Below are 18,132 nucleotides of genomic sequence, written 5' to 3'. Positions count from 1 at the left end.
CTGCTCATAATATATGTAAATTGCAGCAAAGTCCAAACATCTAAACAATCAAAAAAGCTACCTCACCGGCAGAACGCTAACACTGCTGTCCTCCGCTTGCCTGTACGCTCTGGCTGTCCTAGCTGTGTTAAGTTCCTGTCTTGGGCCAAATTCCTGCCTGTTGCTTCCTCCTTGGTGGTCTGATCATTCTCTATATACTTTCTGCTCATGTCTCTCTCCCTTCATAATTTGCTGTGATACTGGGAATGGACCATTCTTTTTTGAAAACTGGCCCCTGTCCTAAGTGGGCCTTTCAAAGAAGTAATACTTTAGGGCAGTTCCTGGAAAAGATTGCTTTTATGTAGTCTGTCACAACCATGATCACATTTGCTTTTATTTTCCTACAGTCCTAAGTACAGAATCCTTGGCCAGATTCGTGATACGGACATTTACTGTGATGTGGAAGAGTACGAAGAGGTAGGAAGGCATTAGGTATTCTTATGCTTCTTAGGAGGCAGCTAAGAGAATCCATTTTGAGAATTGTACATTGGAGAGGACTAAAGTGGGGAAAGGGGACCACAGGAAAATCCTTTAGAATCCTGTAATGATTAGCTCATGAGTTCATCTGTTCATACCAATCTAGACCCCCACACAGAGAGCCATGGTTAGGGGAGAGTGGCCAGGAAGAACTTGTAGCTATGTCATTTACAACCAGGGAGTAACTAGAATCATGAGTGGAGATCAGAAGGGAATTCTGTCTGTGTGTTTTCCCATGCTTGTGATATGGAATTGATAGACTTTAATAGGATGTTATCTACATCTCAGATTTCTGAAGCTTCAGCTGCCCATTTCCATGCATTAAGTATCTATTAAAGGGATATTTCCTTTCCCCCTCCAGGCCGCTGGCAACCTTAATGATTAGTGTTTTGAGGTGATAACTGCAAGATTCAGCTTTTGAATGTCATTTTATGGTTCATCATCCCTTTCCCCTCCACCTTCCATCTCAGGAAGTCTGGTGTCAAAGAAACAGTAATCTGGGCCTTTCATACACATTGTTTTCGGCATATTCCAGGATGTTGGAGCCTCTCCTGGAAGTTCTTTGGCAGAAATACCAACACAGGCTGTGAAAAGAATGTATACTCTCATTCCTCTTCATTCCATAGGTGAAAGAATGCCCTGGAATCAAAATATTCCAGGCGAACTCCTCACTGTATTTTGCCAACAGCGAGTTGTATGTTAATGCACTGAAGAAAAAGGTGAGTTGCCCTGATTCCTCCCTAGTGCTGAAAATACGTTTAAAACATTTTAGCAATGAGCCAAATTGTACAGAAGGAAGACTTGTGCATTTTATCAGTGGCTAGACTACATTGCTTTAGTCCACAGATGGACTGGGCTCTTTAATGTTTAAAAACTTCATCATCAAAATTTATAAAAGGCAAAATGCCCTACTCTCATGTACAAATGTAGCATGTTTGGGGGAATGCAGCCTAGAATTATAGCTTAGTACACAGCAGGATTCTTTTATTTTTAGACATAGCAGTATTCCGATATTCTGGCTGCAATCAGTAATGCTTGCATGCTCCACTGCCCCTTCCTTCTTCCCCTTATGCACGGAGCATGATTCAAGCATCCTGCTCTGGTATCCTAGGATCCAGTTCACCATGAGGTCTAAATGCGCAGATCGGGGGATGAAGCTTCAGCTTTATAAACGTCAGCAATTCAGCATCATAACCAGGGGCAAACTGGCGTTTTAACTCACCGGAAGTTGCTACACTTGCTCCAGGCAGGGGGTTCCTGTCTTTAACATGTGCAACAGCATGTTTGCACACAAAATCTTATGCCTTGAATAAATCTTTGTTGGTCGTAAAGGTGCCATTGGACTCAAATTTTGCGAGGACAGTTCCTGGTGAGTTACTTCTGCGGACAACCTCTGGTGAAAGGACAAAAGGGCTGTGCTGAGTCCAATTAGGAAAATAGGAAGGGGGGATGACACAATAATTAAAGATTCTTACCCTACAAGCACCAGTTGTTTTTTTCTTTCTCTGAGAGCCTCTGGTGACCAGAAACAAGCATGTTCAAGAGGCCTCTGAGGTGTTAGCAGAGCCACAGGGTCCACTTGGCTGGAACCCAGACTGCATTAGTGATTACAATTCCTGTAGCCCAGCCCACTTGTCATTGCTCATTCTGCATACATTGGATGATGCATTTTCAATATGCTTTTTCAACTGGATTTTCCTTGCTGGAACAGGGAAATTTTCTTCTAAAGTGCATTATCCAACATGTGCAGAATGAGCAACTGTCACCACAACCTGGTTCTAAGCTCTTTGGTTCTGTCCAGGACCACTTGCTTCAGCTTACACCAGGGCTGTTTTAGCATCCCAGTCAAGCCCTGGATCCTAGGCTTTCCAAAACAGATATTTCTCACCAACCACCTGCAGGAGAACAATCCAGCCATATTTGCATCACTCGAGTGTTTTGATCATATGTTGCAGCTCTGAGTCACGTGTGATACATTTTGGTAGATTTGCAAAGCAGTTTTTTAAAGATTAACAGTTGTTTTATGGATTTAAGCAAGAGCACCACCCTTGAGCCTATGAATCTTTGATAAGTCTGAGCTTGCTTTCTTTCTGTGGTAGACTGGTGTTGATGCATGTGCAATATTAGCTGCAAGGAAGAAAGCCCAGAAAAGACATGCCAAAGAACTAAAGCAACTGCACAAACATGAAAAGAAAGCAGTCTTGAAACTCGTAAGTATGGAATATTTCTCGTTAGTTACACTTACGAAATCATGAATGAGTCCTAAGTGGTGGTGTCATATCTGATCTATGTGTCATTGCACTTGTTGGTCTTAACAAATGAAGCCCTGCGTGAATGAAGCCGAGGAAGACCTCCAAAATAGAAGTCCGCCAGCACCAGTCTTCCAGCATGAACTTTCATTAATCCAAAAATAGAGCATGAATGTTGGATCTCAGATTAGGTTTATGTTTTTGGAAACCTGAGATTTCATTACCTCGTGAACATGGAAGCTTACACCCACCACAGTGCTTTTCTAACAGCGCTCCAAGACATCACAATGAAGGGCGGTGTATAAATCAAAAGAATAAATGCATGTCAGAAAGGTTTTTGCTACATGGGAGGAAGACATCTTTCACACCGTAATTTCATTATGTGGTTAATGTAAGGAAAAGATACTTTGTGGAGACTCTTCCACCTCAAAATCATCAGTGATGATTGATCCAAAATAGCAACAAATGGTTTGGGAAGGGGTGGAGTAATTCTTTGGTTATACACAGATCAAGAAAGACCATTATGACAGATCTCAGCATTTAAAGATTTAAATAGAATGTGTTGTCTTCTCCAGATTAATTTAAATGCAGATTAGCTCTATTTTTTCACCCAAAATGGGAAAAGTATAGAAGTTCAGTTTTTTAAAAATGTCTGAACTAAAGTCTGATTTTATTCTCCCTCAAAGACTAGTGAAGATGTAGAAAACGGCGTGAAACTGGAAGGGCCAAAGGATGAACTGTCAGTCAATGGAAAATTCTTAGCCACAGCAGCCACAACACAAGACTCTTCTCCTGATGAACTTGAACATTTTATGGAGCCAGGAATCAACGTACATTCCATCATTTTGGATTTTTCACCAGTGAACTTTATCGATTCAGTTGGAGCAAAAACCTTAAAATCAGTACGTCACATTCTTCATTTCTTCTCCATCTTAAATTGAGGGTACCTTTACAAAAACACATTATGACTTTAAAAGCATTTACAGGAGAGAAAATTCTGTCTGCTCCTGGCTGAAGGGCACGAGGCATAATTTTCCTGCACAACTTCAGGACTTGAGCCAGAGTTCCTTCTGGCTGTTTTGTGTCATTTGACCAGAGGCTAGTGGGTGCATTTGAAATTTTGGAGAAAAGAGTGTCAATGTGTGAGAGCCATTTTGGTGTAGTGGTTAAGAACGGCAGCCCCTAATTTGGAGAATAGGCTTGATTCCCCACTCCTCCAAGTGTAGCCAGCTGGGTGACCTTGGGCCAAGCACAGCTCTCAGAGCTCCCTCAGCCTCACCTCCTCTATGTCTGTTGTGGGAAGAGGAAGGGTAGGCAATCATAAGCCATTTTGAGACCCCTTTGAGTAGTAAAAAGCAGAACAAAAAAAAGCTTTTCTTTTTTCAAAGTGGCTTCTGGGATTTTCTGGGATCAGTAACAAAATTAGCACCTTTTTCCAAATGGGTATTCACTGCAGACCTAAAGAGGATGCCTTCTGGTTTCTTCTGAAGAATCACCTTCACTATGAACCAGGAGTGGCTGTTTGCTTTGGGAAAGAATCAGATGAGCCCAAGGAACCCCATTGGCATGCAGAATGTTGGGGGTTACTGCCTTGAGCATTTCAGTACTGTCACTCTTCCTTACTTTGTGAGAGAGCCAGCTTGGTGTAGCGGTTAGGAGTGCGGACTTCTAATCTGGCAAACTGGGTTTGATTCCCTGCTCCTCCACATGCAGCCAGCTGGATGACCTTGGGCTCGCCACAGCACTGATAAAATTATTTTGACCGAGCAGTAATATCAAGGCTCTCTCAGCCTCACCCACCTCACAGGGTGTCTGTTGTGGGGAGAGGAAAGGGAAGGGGACTGCAAGCCACTTTGAGACTCCTTTGGGTAGAGAAAAGCGGCATATAAGAACCAACTCTTCTTCTTTGTAGAATCCAAGTATTTCCATTGTCATTTGTCAAAATATTTACTTCCTGAATTAATTGTGCTGGAGTACCAGAACACTTTGCATTTTGTTGCAGAAAAGAAATAGCCTTTTAAAGAGAAAAAAAAATCTTTCAACAATGGCTTTTAAAACTGCTTTTTATTGTTGTACACTCACTGTGAAGTGTGTTCGATCCAGAATGCTAACCTCAAATTAATCTGTTCTGCTGTAGATCATAAAAGAATATGAAGACATTGGCATTTCCGTGTATATAACTGGCTGCAACGGTAAGCATATTTTGTTAAGGGTGACACTTCTCTGGTTTCTATCCTGTCCCTTACGGCGTTTTTTCCTCCCTTGCAGGGTCTGTCATGGACAATCTTGTCAGACTGCAGTTCTTTGACAAGCCTACCCGAAGAGACTTGCTGTTTCCCAGTATTCATGATGCTGTACTTAGCAGCAGCCAACTGAAAGTTCCTTCGGCCTCACAGAGGCCATTAGAGGCAGACTCCTACATGCCTGAATTACAGGAGCAGAACTGATTACCTGGAAGTACATGGATGGGTGCTTACTTTGCACAGATGACATAGGGCTTCAGACTGTGGACTCAGGGCATGCGATTGGCAGTAGGGCAGATAGTTTTCTGCTGTGGAACTGCCCAAGGAATTCAAAGCCTTAATACTCCCTCAAAATGATTTTCATGCTGCAAACATCTGGCTAAAGTTGAACCACTTAGGATTGTTCCTGCAGAAATGTTTCAGGTTTCTCTATCTGTTCAGAGACATGCCAGCAGATAATATTGCACTATGTTGAGGAGGGGGAAAGTGGGGAAAGGGACTAATTCCCATTCTTTCCTCTAGTGATGCCTGTCTGCCACTGTTACCAAAAGGCATTATCATGCTAAACACCTGTGATTTGCATTGTCTAAAGATTTAAGAATTTTCCAACCAGCTGTGGTTGTTATTTAAAAAGCACCTTCCCACGGCTGAAAAAGTCTTAACGTTCAATGTTACTTTGCTCCATTTGTGTATTGCCCTTTTCGACTGAATCAAGTTTTTGCTCATTAGCAGATGACGATGGATCACTTTCTCACACATTAAGGTACTATGATTGCACTGAAGCAGATCTGCAATGAGATGAACATCGACATTCTAGAGGTCACTGCTTTGGGGAGCCTATTTAGGTAGAAAAGCAGCACAGAAACGTGTTTTAATTAAGTAAATAAAATAAACACAAGGAAGCAACAGCTACCAATCTCACTGAGAAGCAAATGTACAATCACCTGGGAAAAGGGATTTCAAAGAAGTCACCACCCCCATCCCCACCATTTCACATGTGTTATAAAGTCAGTTTTTCATAACGCCTCCTTCAAGGGCTACTAGTGCTGTTACAGTAGTTACTATCCTTGTTATAATATGGCAGCTTGGTCAAAGGCAAACTTAATTGTAGGAACAAGTGTATGGCAGGTTGGCTGACTTCAGCCAGCTATCATGTAAATGCACTTTTATATCTTGCTGACTGCCATGGCAGACCTAAGCATGTTTGTAACTTTCTGTGAAAGCAAGATGATGCAAGCTCCCAGTGTTCTCGCACCAGTTCTTTTCCTGCTGTGTGTTGTCGGCCTGCTGTCTTGCTACATATTGCAAGAATACAAAATGGTGTGGCTTTAGGCTGATTTTATCACTATATCCAAAGGCAGCTAGTGTTACTAATGGGCTGTTCAGGTAGGAGAGAAGTCTATGTTACAGTTTCGCCATTGACAATTTGAACCTTCCTTATAAAATAACTTGTGATGTAGCTCTGAAGAGCAGCAACGTCAGAATCAAAATGAGAAAGTGGGTTCATTGTCAGCTTACATACATGTTTTGTGGTACTGTTTTATTATATAAGTGAATCCTCTTGGTGCAGAGTTGGAGGCACATTTACTTGTTTCATAGTTGTGTGTGTGTGTGAGAAGTGAGATACTACCAGACAGATGTTCGGAACTTGTCAGAATGCATCATGAGCAAGTAATATTAGATGGCTTAGATCCTGGGGTGAGTATGAAGGATTTTTGTCAATTTCTATTTTCATACTTACTGTTTGGGAGGATCCAAGCCTATTTTATATTGCAGATCAACAGATATTTTTATGTCTTAGACTACACAGTATATTTTGTTTGATACCTTTTTGCAATGCAACATTTTTAACAAGTGAACTTGTTTTCTCCCCTCAACCCTCTGTATGGTCAATGTGTAAAAACCTGACATAAAGGCAGATACTACATTTTGAAAGCTATTGCTGCAAGAGTTTTTATGTGTATTCTTGAAATTAAAGCTTTCCCCCTTACACCAGCAACTGTAAACACTAGGGGCTGCATTCCCTGAAGCTTCTCTTATGCAGGGGTAGTCAACCTGCGGTCCTCCAGATGTCCATGGACTACAATTCCCATGAGCCCCTGCCAGCAAATGCTGGCAGGGGCTCATGGGAATTGTAGTCCATGGACATCTGGAGGACCACAGGTTGACTATCCCTGCTCTGATGCATACCCTTGTACATACTGACAATATGAATTTGGAAGAGATCCTCAATATATCAGAGGGTCCCAGTAGTGCAGAGAAAATCCCCAGGGCCCCTGGAACTTCACTGGGAGCTGTACCTCAAATTACACAAAATCATCTTTCCACATAAAAGTGCATGCTTGTAGGGATCAGTGGAGCCTTCAGAGGGGGAACATCTCCAGTACTTGTCAAGTGACCTTTATACAGCCCCTGTGACTTTGGGCAATCAGGCCCAGCACTGGCTGTCATCTCTCAAGCAGCTTCCTGCAGCCCCACTGCAGAATGTGTGGGGCAAACAGACTTGTGGATTGCAGGCTGAAAGACACTGGGCATTCAGCAACACACTCCAAGCAAAGACCAGCTGTCTCATCCCATGCTTATGGGGTTTTGTTTTCTGTGTGGCTACTGGTCACTGGTAAACAGGGCCAGGAAGGAATTTTCACTCCAGGTTAAGAAGGGGAAGCCCACCCAAAAATATTTAAGAAAAACTTTAGACCAGTACAGCACCTGAGGTAGTGAGAATGGGCCACAGAAGTGGGGGCATTGAAGTACCAGAACTCTGTTGCTATGTGCTGCTAGTTAGGCAGAGAAAGAACTGAGGAGCTCTCGCTCCTGCAGGGGATATCTTACTGGATAACTAGAATCAGCCCTACCTACTGACATAGTAAGAGCAGCCTAATTAGCTGAATTTTGGAAACTAAGAACTTGGCCAGGGAAGGCAGTTACAGACCATCTCAGATCATGTCTTGAGAACCCCATGGTTGGTTACTACCTGAAGACTTACTACTGGGACCAAGTAGTATTCTGCCATACACCTTCAAGCCCAGGCAGAGAACTGAGAAGGCCCTCTGGCCATTAACACTAAGGATTCCATCACCATCCTTTACTAACAATAATAAAGTTGAATCAGTAAATAACTTACACCCTGTATATTGGAATGTTCCATTTATTTCTACACACTCAACTAGGTTATGTTGCACACACATCAAATTCTTACTCTGGACACTCCTCCATATGAGAGGACCAATTTGGAGAGACCTATTGAGTTGTCCAGGATCAGTTGTAAGTCATGTAGCGAGGGGTAGCACTGAACTTGGCATATGACTTAATGACTTTGTTCACAGCCTCCAAGAAATCTTTTTCAGTGGCGATTTTTCTTCGTGCTCTGATAGCAAACATACCTGCCTCTGTGCAGACACTCCGGATTTCGGCACCTTTTAAAGGAAAGGGAAGTGGATTTAGTGGCAACTCTGAGCAATCCTCCAGCTCAAAATGGGAATATATAGACTATGACTTACCAGTGCTATTTGGACATAGTCGTGCCAGCAATTCAAACCGTATGTCTCTCTCAACACTCATTGACCGAGCATGGATCTTGAATATGTGTGTTCGACCCTAAAAAGAAATTCAGGTTGAAGTTGTGAGCTTAAGAATAAAGTGAACTGCTCTGCAAACAGCTCTCCTGAAGCAAATTTCTGATAAAAGTTAGAAAGGCTTACACCTGGCTTGCTATTTAATTCATTTTTATGTTTGCTTGCATGCAGAAACTGTCAGGAGCTCCTACAGAGTTATTATCAATGCTTAGTTGTAATAAAAAGGAATAACATTTGCTGTGTACAAAAGCAAAACTTTTCTAACCTCTAGGTCAGGCAGACTGAACTCAATTTTCCTGTCCAGCCTTCCGGGCCTCATCAGTGCTGGATCTAAGGTATCAGGTCTGTTGGTTGCCATGAGCACTTTAATATTGCCTCTTGGATCAAAGCCATCCAGCTGGTTTATTAACTCTAGCATTGTGCGCTGGACTTCGTTATCTCCTCCAGCCCCATCATCAAAACGAGCACCTAAGAAGAGGGTACAAAATATTAAGTATCACTGAAAGAAGCCAGTCCACAAGATGCAGTTGTAAGTCACCTTCATCAAAGGCTGTTGAAGGCCAGAGTTGCCTACCCACAGCAGAACTGTGACCTCTAAAAGGGGGGAACTAAATTTTCTTGTTCCCTGAACATGCTAGGCTGGCATAACAGCCCAAGAGACAACTTGCTCCCCCCTTCTTTAGGTGTGGCTCTCTCCCTATTATGCTGCATTTACATGGGTAGGGAACACCCCATGTGAAGTGTTCAAAGGAGCAACCCCAGCCCCCTGTACCTTCTCAAGTGGCACAACTCCATATGGGACTATGCTCCAGAATTACCTTGTGATAGCATCTAACAAAGAACTTAATATCCTGTTATCCTATAATGTACTGACAAAGGATATGAGATTGTTTACCTGTTTTGAGACTGAAGTCTCTAGCCCCTTTTATTGCAGAAGGGATAGAGATAAGTTTTTAGAAACATCATGGCTGGTAATTCATTGCAACACTATTCGATTGCAAGTTAAAAAACTAAGCAAAAAGTTCCCCAGTGGAAAGGAGAGAAACATGGCTGCTATAGCCACAGGACTGAGGAACTCCGAAATTTCCCAAATTCACATTAGATACCCAGTCTTTGCTGTGGTTTTTCTCAAAATATGGTAGTAAAGTAGGTTTGGGAACAACTGGAGAAAAGCTGTGGAGACCCTGAAAGGTGCACAAGAGCCCCTCATTGCTGTGGAATAAGAAAAAGCCCACAGAATAACAACACAGGGAAGAGAGCCATTTGAGAGGTTTTTACATTCCATGTAAACTGCCGTGAGCCTCAGGGGAGGGCGGTATATGAAAGAGAGAGGGAGGGAGGGAGGGAGGGAGGCAATATGGTTTTTTTCTGTATTAGGAAAAAAGAACTTTGCATTTAATAGTGGACCATATTTTGAACGAGCCTAAGCAGTAGGTGCAAACTTAAATGGACTCCGGGGAATGGTAGGGGACAGGAAAGCCTAGAGGATCATTGTCCATGGAGTCGCGATGGGTCGGACACGACTTCACACCTGACAACAACAAATACATCTTGTTGCTACAAACCTCCAATGGCATCGATTTCGTCAAAGAAGATAAGACAAGCCTTTTTTGTCCTGGCCATTTCAAAGAGCTCCCGAACCATTCGAGCACCCTATTTTATACAGAGAGAAAGAGACATCATTTTCTATTGCTATAAGCCAAGAATCATGAGGCTTCAACTCAGAAGGTAAAAGCTGAAGCTTACCAAAGCACTCAAGATGCAACTGAAATTATTTCAGTTGCATTGAGCCTATGTTGTAACAGGCAATAGTCACTACCAAGTTGTGCTGACAGCCTATTACCCCACACATGCAGCTCACTGAAAGATAAAGTACTGATTCTAAACACCAGGACTGCCACAGGATAAGGAAACAGGACCAGGTTTCAACCAAATTCCAGAAGAGCAGCATCACAAAAATGATCCAAATAAGAAGCATGCAATTGGCTGCATGTAAATGCAACAAAAAGAATTTCTATAGAATTTATGAAGTTTCTGTGAAAACAATTCATCTTCCCACCTTACCCCACTCCACGCCTGGAATGTGCTCCCATTTAATTACCTCTCCCACATATTTCTGCACAAGCTCAGATCCAATCACACGGATGAAACAGGCATCGGTCCGATTCGCAACAGCACGAGCACAGAGGGTTTTGCCTGTCCCGGGAGGACCAAAGAGAAGCACTCCTTTGGGGGGCTCAATCCCAAGATTGACAAAGCGTTCTGGCTGCAGGGAGAGAGAGAGAGAGAGAGAGAGAGGGTGGACAAAAGGTCCTACAAAGCCATAAGGAATTGTCCATATCCTGGCACTAGACCCAAAAAATATCCCTACAGGAGCCTAATAAAGCTCTAGAGTAGATCAACAGCACAAGACTCAAGACTGCTTCCTTCTCAGAACAGCTAGTAATCTCACCTGCCTCCAGATTGTCAGTGGCAGTACAGTAGTTACTCAAATGCAAAACTAGTTTTTCCCCCTAGGTGCACCATCTGAGAGAGAGGGCCGTCCTCTATTTGCATTCAAGTTACAGTTATATCCAGGAAGTTTTGTCTGTGTCTCTTAAGTGGATTGATCATCTTCCATTCATATCTTTTTAAACAACACGTTACTGGGGAACAATAGTAAGGGAAAGCCATCTTTTTCACACACCATTTATGAGGTAAGGGGAATTGCTGGACAGACAAATCTTAGGCTATTCTATTTGAAAAAATGATCTCTGGCACACACACCTGTAGCCATAATAATGCTGGGGTTGTGTGCAGAAAATGCATCATCTACCAGATTAGCTTTCAGTGGGGGGGGGGGTATGACCCCAATACGGAGAGAGTCACTTGACTCTCCCCCTACTTCTGAGAAGAAGACTCGGCTGCCCTCCGTGCAAGATGCCAAAGGTAAGGCTTGCTACTCTGTAACAGGCCATCTGGCCGCACGGGATTGGAGAAGGCCAAATGGCCAGCTATGCTCTGCCACGGACACAACACCGGTCCTGACAGCCCAGCCCCTGTGGCTGGGCCACCGTGTTCCCAAGTCTCCTGTCTGCCAAGGAGCAGGGAAGGCCACTGGCCACACTCTGCCACAGGTGTAGTGCTGGCCCTGCTGACCCAGCCCCCATAGCTGGGCCACCATGTTCCCAGGCCTCCTGGCTGCCTTGGAGCAGGTGAGGATGCCAGCCATGCTCTGCCATGAAGTAGCACTGGGCCACTGTATTGCGTGGGAGCACACCTACCTGCCACCCCTTTCAAAGCCCGTTTTTAAAACAGGCTTTGATGCAAGTACTAAATAAATGTTAAGTCTTTTAAGGAGCTGCTAGCTTTCTGTTTTGTTCTGAATCAGCAAGGCAGTTTTTATCACTTCCCCCAAGTGGGCAATGCGAACACATCTTGACCATTTCTAAGGAAGTCTTTCCAGAAGGAATGTTACTACAAAAGAACTGGTTTAGATTCCTCTGCTACTGACAAGAAATGGTGACAAGCTCTATGCGGAGGGAGGAACCATTTGATACTTACATGAAGCAAGGGTGTTTCCACGACCTCTCTAAGCTTCTCAATTTGTTCTTTGCAGCCCCCAACATCGCTGTAAGTGACATCAGGTTTTTCTTCTACCTACATTGCAAAGAGATATGTACACACAGCCTTTTACACCTTTGCTATGAAAAGTTTTACCTTGGAAAAACAGCAGTAGGTTAGCATGAAGATGTTAAATTACAAAAGTGAAAATCCCAAGGAAAGAAATGGAAATGGTCCTCACCTGCATCATAGTAACAGTTGGGTCAATCTTTGGAGGCAGGGGGATGTGGATCTGGTATTTGTTTCTGTCAACACTGAAAAAAATCAATTGCAAAGGAACCTTTGTTTATTAAAATGCCCCACAAAACCCTTGGGGAAAAGATGCTGATGAAATATGGGAGAAATGTAAGGCCTTGTACCCTAACCCACTCTCCTCAGCCAAGGCATTTAGCTTTCTTTTATTACAAACCAACTGCAACAGCATGTAGCATATTAGGATCGCACAGCAATATATTAAAAAAATAGAACTGGATGGGTGGCATATCCAAATCCCTCATCATACGTCCCTTCTTCCTAAGGCCACTATGCTCCTTATGCCATTATAAACATTTGGAGCCAGTTCACATTTGGTTATTAGCCTTGACACCTTTATACTGTCCTGATGATGTAAGGGAATTTCTGCTAAGTTTATGAGTACTTCAGAAAAAAAGAAGCCCAAGAACTGATTTCCTACTTGTGCTCCCTTACAGTCAATCCTAACAGCCACCAGGTACTCACCGAGCTTCCTGTCATTCATTTTATAATCTGATATACTAAATGCTCACAATGTTTGCAGTAAAAATGCAATAGCCAAAAATGGCAAAGTAGTCACAGAGACTGTACAACCCCAAAGACCTACACTGGTTAACGGCTTGGGTGAAGGTGCTGTTTTGGACTTTAATGTCTACATAACCTGACCTCTCTTCATCCAGAAGTACACCCCTTATATCCTATTGCTGGGCATTACAAAGTCCCTCTTTTGAGCCCCTTCCCATCAGAAGAACAGTGTGTTGCAATAAGATCTAGTTAACAGTCTTGGGTGTAGGCATCCTAGTTATAAAAGCCCTTGCCTGGAGAATCAGGGGGTTCCAAAGTTTTCCTCCAGGCTGGCTTTTAGAAGACAGGTGAAGACTTTTATTTACAGGCCACATGGTAAAATTTAGCCTGATGAACTGCTGGCTTCTACAATCTTTGAAATTTTTGTTTTAATGCACTGCATTTTACTAATACTATGAGCTGCTGAAATCTATTGTGTCCTTTCTTGTATAACACCCACGGAACTTTGCTTTGGATCCATACACTATAAAAAGTAATATTAAAAAGCATGTTCTGCAAATTCTATCCTCAGTTACTGATCCAGAATAAATGAAAAATTGTTTGTAGCCACTCACCCAACTCTCATCCCCTCTTCGATGTCTGTAGGGGCCACCTGGTCACTGAGATCCACCACAAATTTGGCGAATTGCTTAACATTGATAATGTATTTTGGGTCTTCAGAATCTGCATTGATTATTTTGGTACACCTAGCAAGAATAATAAATCAGAATCAGCATATTCATTTATAATTCTCCTTTCTCACTGGGTTCCTAGGCTGCTTACCAATATGATAAAGAACGTTTCAATCAATCAGTAAGTGGATTACAAAATACAGTTAAAGGCATTCTGCAAGCAGATTAGGAGATTTAACACTAACAACAAATATCCCTAGTAAGGCAAAGTAATGCAATTGGGCTGGACCTGTAGAGCAGCAGGAAAATAAACTTCACAATAAGGGGTGATATATAAGCAGAATGAATAAATGGAATAATGGAAATAAATAAAAATCTGCATGCAAAAATATCTGTTGCAGGCAAGAAGACAATCTGTGCAGGAGGAACTTTAACACTAATAAAAATACCCTCCTGAGCTGATCCCTCCGCTTTGATCCCTCTACAAATCTGCCCCTGAGAATATTTGAGTTTTGCTCAATTTGCAAAATGAGGACTTATTCCGAGTTGCATAGAACAATACATACCTACGACTATTGCCTAAGCAACCAGGACATTACAAACTACTCCCGTACGTTGTATTTTTGTCTCTCTTCCTATGACATCAAAGTTCTATCATGAAATCTTAAATATCCACTTGCTTGCAGTGTAAATTTTATTCATAGAGTTTCAAATGCTTTAGTCTTAACATGTACATCACTTCACACATTAATTTTCAAAAGATCTCAATTATGGCAGAAGGAAACATGCACCTAACTGACAGGCAAGGAAGTAGTTTCTGAGCTGCAAGTCTGTATGATGACTTTAGTCTTGATAGTCATCCTGAAGCTCCTTCTGTTATGCTGGAAGCTGCCCTGAGACAGCTTCAATTTGGAAGACAAGCTGCTACACACCAAGACAGGAGCAGCAACTGAAGAGCTGTATGCCTGTGGCTGATCAGAGGAAATGCCTGCCTACCTGGCCACTTGCAGAGGCTGCTCACTCTGTAGGGTTTGCTTATCTGCTGCCAGATCCCAGAGGGCAGGGGGAGCCAATCCCGTGTCCGACTCTTTAATGCCTACAATGACAGGAAGAAAAAACAATGTAGTAGTAATACTGACACATCCAGGCCAATGCTTCGTCACTCAGGTATACTTTGCAGCAAAAAAAGACATCTTAGTTACTCTTGTCAGTTCTCACAGACATGTGTGACAGGCTTTCCAATGTTGCAGAAACATTATTTTAAGGGGAAACATGTAGGAACAGAAAGTCAGCCATTTATAGATAATGTTGATTTTCTCGAATGCTTCCACTAAGAACTTAAACGTACAGCTGAGGGAATGTGGCTTGAATTCATATGTATCCAAGAGCACTCATGCCCTTAATCACTGGCATTTAAGTCTCCCTCTGCGTTTCTACACTGATGTTCCAATTGCTGCATGTGAAGTTTTACCCTGCATAGCTTCTTTTTCCACATTCCCCTATTTCGCCCACTGCTTTCTTGAGAAGCTCCCCTTGGTGAATTTTTCTAACTCCCTCTTTGCTACAGAGCTTTTCCTGGGAATGGTCAACATCCAATTCCATCGAAGAGAGAGAGGCATTTTGTGCAAGAATTGTGAGATGTGTTCCTCGCAACAGTTTGAACAAACAAGACGGACGTGAAAGAGAAATATGCTTCCAAAAGACCCCCACAAAATACATACCAGTGAGCTCATTGATCTTCTTAAGTAGCTGCTGAATGTCATCTTCTACTTGCTTGATCTGCCTTGAGTACGTGCTCTGGCCCTGGCCATTTTTTTTAAAGTTAAAGGCACAAGGTTTAGGAAATAAAGGAAAACATGTGGGTAAATATGTCATCCGGCTTATAAGCAAACCACCTTTTTATAATTAAAGAACAAGCCTATATAAAAATTCACAGCAAGAGATCAATGAAGAGCCAGCGTAAGAAAGCCTATTTGCATAACCGAAGATATACAACAATGTTACGGATAATAGATAGGATGATTAATAAATCAGCAACCAAAACACTGGCTGTTACAAATCTTTTATCAGAAAGTAGCACACATGGAGGGCCACGATAAATAAATATACCCAGGAGAATCCCTGTCTCTTCACATAATTAGATTACTAGAAACTTCTCATCTCTCTTAATTCTCTTTCTGTAAAGCCTTTTGATTCCAGAAAAGACTGAGTCTGCCACTCTTTCACATATTGGCTATTCTAACATACCACCTACCCCTCCAATTTATTTTCATTTTTGAAGGGCCATAAGTGCTTTCACGTCAAGCCATTTCTGGATCTACAGCCATCAGCTGCAGATTGCTACACAGTCACTTCCTAATACTACCAGCAGCAATTCTTCAAGATCTCGGGCAGATTTCTTAGCTCTGTTATGAGAAGACAAAACTCACTGGGAAAGACAATGCTGCTAGGAAAAGTTGAAGGCAACAGGAAAAGAGGAAGACCCAATATGAGGTGGACTCACTCAATAAAGGAAGCCACGGGCTTCAGTCAACAGGACCTGAGCAAGGTTGTTAATGATAGGGCATTTTGATGGTCATTCATTCACAAAGTTGCTGTATGTCAGAAATGACTTGATAGCACATAACACACACAAGCCATATCCTTCTTCAGACTTGGCCTTGGTTTAGTAGAGTGATATATACTATCATTTCAGAGTTTGTGAAACTCATACGTTGGCATTAGTACCAGCTTGTGCATATTTGGACAATACTTTCAGGACTTGTTTTTTAAGGGGCTTGAGTCTCATCACATTTCTTTATTTCTGCAGGTAAAACATCCAATTACACTATAGGCTGTTTGCCCTAAAATCACACATGAAGACCCAGCTTTTGAACCCATTTTTGGAAAGTGCAATTTTCAAGCTTCTATTTGCATCTTATAAGGTGGATTTCATTTGTGAATGTTTTTTTTCCTAATTGAAATTTTTACCAATGTTAAAAGTTGTCAGCTACTGTGACAAATTTTAGGCATTGCTTTAAGCCAAGTCCCCCTCGCAATACAGCTTTTTGACAATATTTTCTGGAAAAACACTTGTTTAATTGTGTAAAGTACTTACATATGTTTTCAACAGGGCAATGTCACCTTCATCCAAAGCTGCAAGACAGAGATACAAACCCAGATTAAAGGGTAAAGAAAATGTGTTTGGTTTGCATCTTCTACCGAATTAGAGAAGAATCCCTCCAATGGTGTTATCAGCTTGCCTAAAAAACCAATCCTGTATAACAAAATTTAGTATTTAACTTATTTACTTCAATTATTTACATGTCTGGAGATTGGTTCTAATTGCAGGAGTTGGCAACCCTACCTTCTTTCCATTGGTGAGGGAAGGAGGGCCTTATGCAGTTTAAGCATTAAACAGTGTGCCATGATTGCAAACCTAAAAATACTTACTAGCAAGCACTTTGTTCAGCGCATCGGACGCTCTAAAAAACTACTACAAATTGAGCATTACAACGTCGGGGCCCAAAACAAATCAGTGTACTAGGAAACGGAAGCTCCTCTTACAACTATAAGTTGAGAGAGGACCCACTGAACGCAACGGGGCTTCCCTTCGAGAAAAGGCACACTGCAGGTTGTCATTCTAGGGGCGACCCTCAGGCCCCGGAACAACGCATGGCCAGAGGAAGCCCAACAAGGAAGCCCAAGAGGGGGGACCCGCGGGGTTGCCGTTTCCTTCTGAGGGTAAGCGATTAAACGAGGGAGGGGGCGCTACGCTCTCACCGCGGATAGGCTTATCCTCCTTCTCCTCCTCTTTGGTTTTGCGCTGATCGGCGCCCAGGTAATCCGGCATGATGTCGCCCCTTCGAGCAGCTCCCAGCCGCGAACCTGCGCAGAGAGCCGGCCACTGCACATGCGCAATTCAGGCATTACACAGCACCTTACGAGCGCTTTCTTCCGCGCCAGGAGAGGAACTTACGTACACAGCAGGCACCGTCTTCCCGGCTGGGGGAAAGAAATAGATGACGGACCCACTCAATTGCACTTCCGTAGGGTTCCCCAGCCCTTTAAAGGCTCTATTAATGGGCGGTTTTTTAATGGAAAGCCCCTCTTGGACCATATAGAAAAGAATGCCCCATGGAACTTTCGGTATCAATATTTATTTGTTTGCTTATTATTTGGATTTATTACCCGCCGCTGTCGACCAACGTCTCGCTGCGGGTTACAAAGATATTTTATTTCTGCCTCCCCGACCATTGACATCCAACTTCTAAATTCAGACAAGGCTGACGGATTAAAGAATGACGATGGATTTGGCAAAAAGAAGGTGGGACAAGAAAGAGGGGAAAGAAAACCCCTTTTGTGCCTGCTGTCAAAGAACAAAATAGTTCCAGTCTTGAGTAACAATAACTGTCCTTAGATTCATGTTGGTCTGAAGCAACAGAACAAATGTAGAGTCCAGTGGCACCTTTAAATCAAACACAGTTTTGTTCAAGGCATTACATTTCTTTTTTTACTATTTTAAGTTTATCTTGATTCA

General features: G+C 42.5%; 2 protein-coding genes across 3 annotated transcripts in view; one reads left to right on the top strand and one right to left on the bottom strand.

The window, feature by feature from the left end:
* Positions 1 to 6,943, top strand: part of SLC26A5 (solute carrier family 26 member 5) — a 37,032-nt gene extending 30,089 nt beyond the window's left edge. For both annotated transcript variants that reach the window (XM_077338096.1, XM_077338097.1), the window contains exons 14-19: positions 387 to 456; positions 1,143 to 1,235; positions 2,616 to 2,726; positions 3,452 to 3,667; positions 4,903 to 4,957; positions 5,034 to 6,943. In XM_077338096.1, coding sequence (XP_077194211.1) covers positions 387 to 456; positions 1,143 to 1,235; positions 2,616 to 2,726; positions 3,452 to 3,667; positions 4,903 to 4,957; positions 5,034 to 5,212 — 724 coding nt within the window. In that variant the 3' untranslated portion in view covers positions 5,213 to 6,943. The remainder of the gene's footprint in view (positions 1 to 386; positions 457 to 1,142; positions 1,236 to 2,615; positions 2,727 to 3,451; positions 3,668 to 4,902; positions 4,958 to 5,033) is intronic.
* Positions 6,944 to 8,140: 1,197 nt separating this feature from the next.
* PSMC2 (proteasome 26S subunit, ATPase 2) lies at positions 8,141 to 17,607 on the bottom strand. Its single transcript, XM_077338095.1, has 12 exons — positions 17,376 to 17,607; positions 16,711 to 16,748; positions 15,335 to 15,416; positions 14,610 to 14,709; positions 13,557 to 13,688; positions 12,368 to 12,440; positions 12,127 to 12,222; positions 10,685 to 10,849; positions 10,149 to 10,236; positions 8,849 to 9,051; positions 8,509 to 8,605; positions 8,141 to 8,424 (listed from the first exon to the last, which is right to left on the bottom strand). The coding sequence occupies exons 1-12, from the start codon at positions 17,443 to 17,445 to the stop codon at positions 8,267 to 8,269; spliced, it is 1,302 nt and encodes a 433-aa protein (XP_077194210.1). The 5' UTR covers positions 17,446 to 17,607; the 3' UTR covers positions 8,141 to 8,266.
* Between the last annotated feature and the right edge of the window lie 525 nt (positions 17,608 to 18,132).

Source organism: Paroedura picta, chromosome 5 (genome assembly GCF_049243985.1).
Source record: "Paroedura picta isolate Pp20150507F chromosome 5, Ppicta_v3.0, whole genome shotgun sequence".
NCBI lineage: Eukaryota > Metazoa > Chordata > Lepidosauria > Squamata > Gekkonidae > Paroedura > Paroedura picta.
The sequence above is the reverse complement of the archived record's forward strand: the minus strand, read 5'-3'. Positions and strand labels throughout refer to the sequence as shown.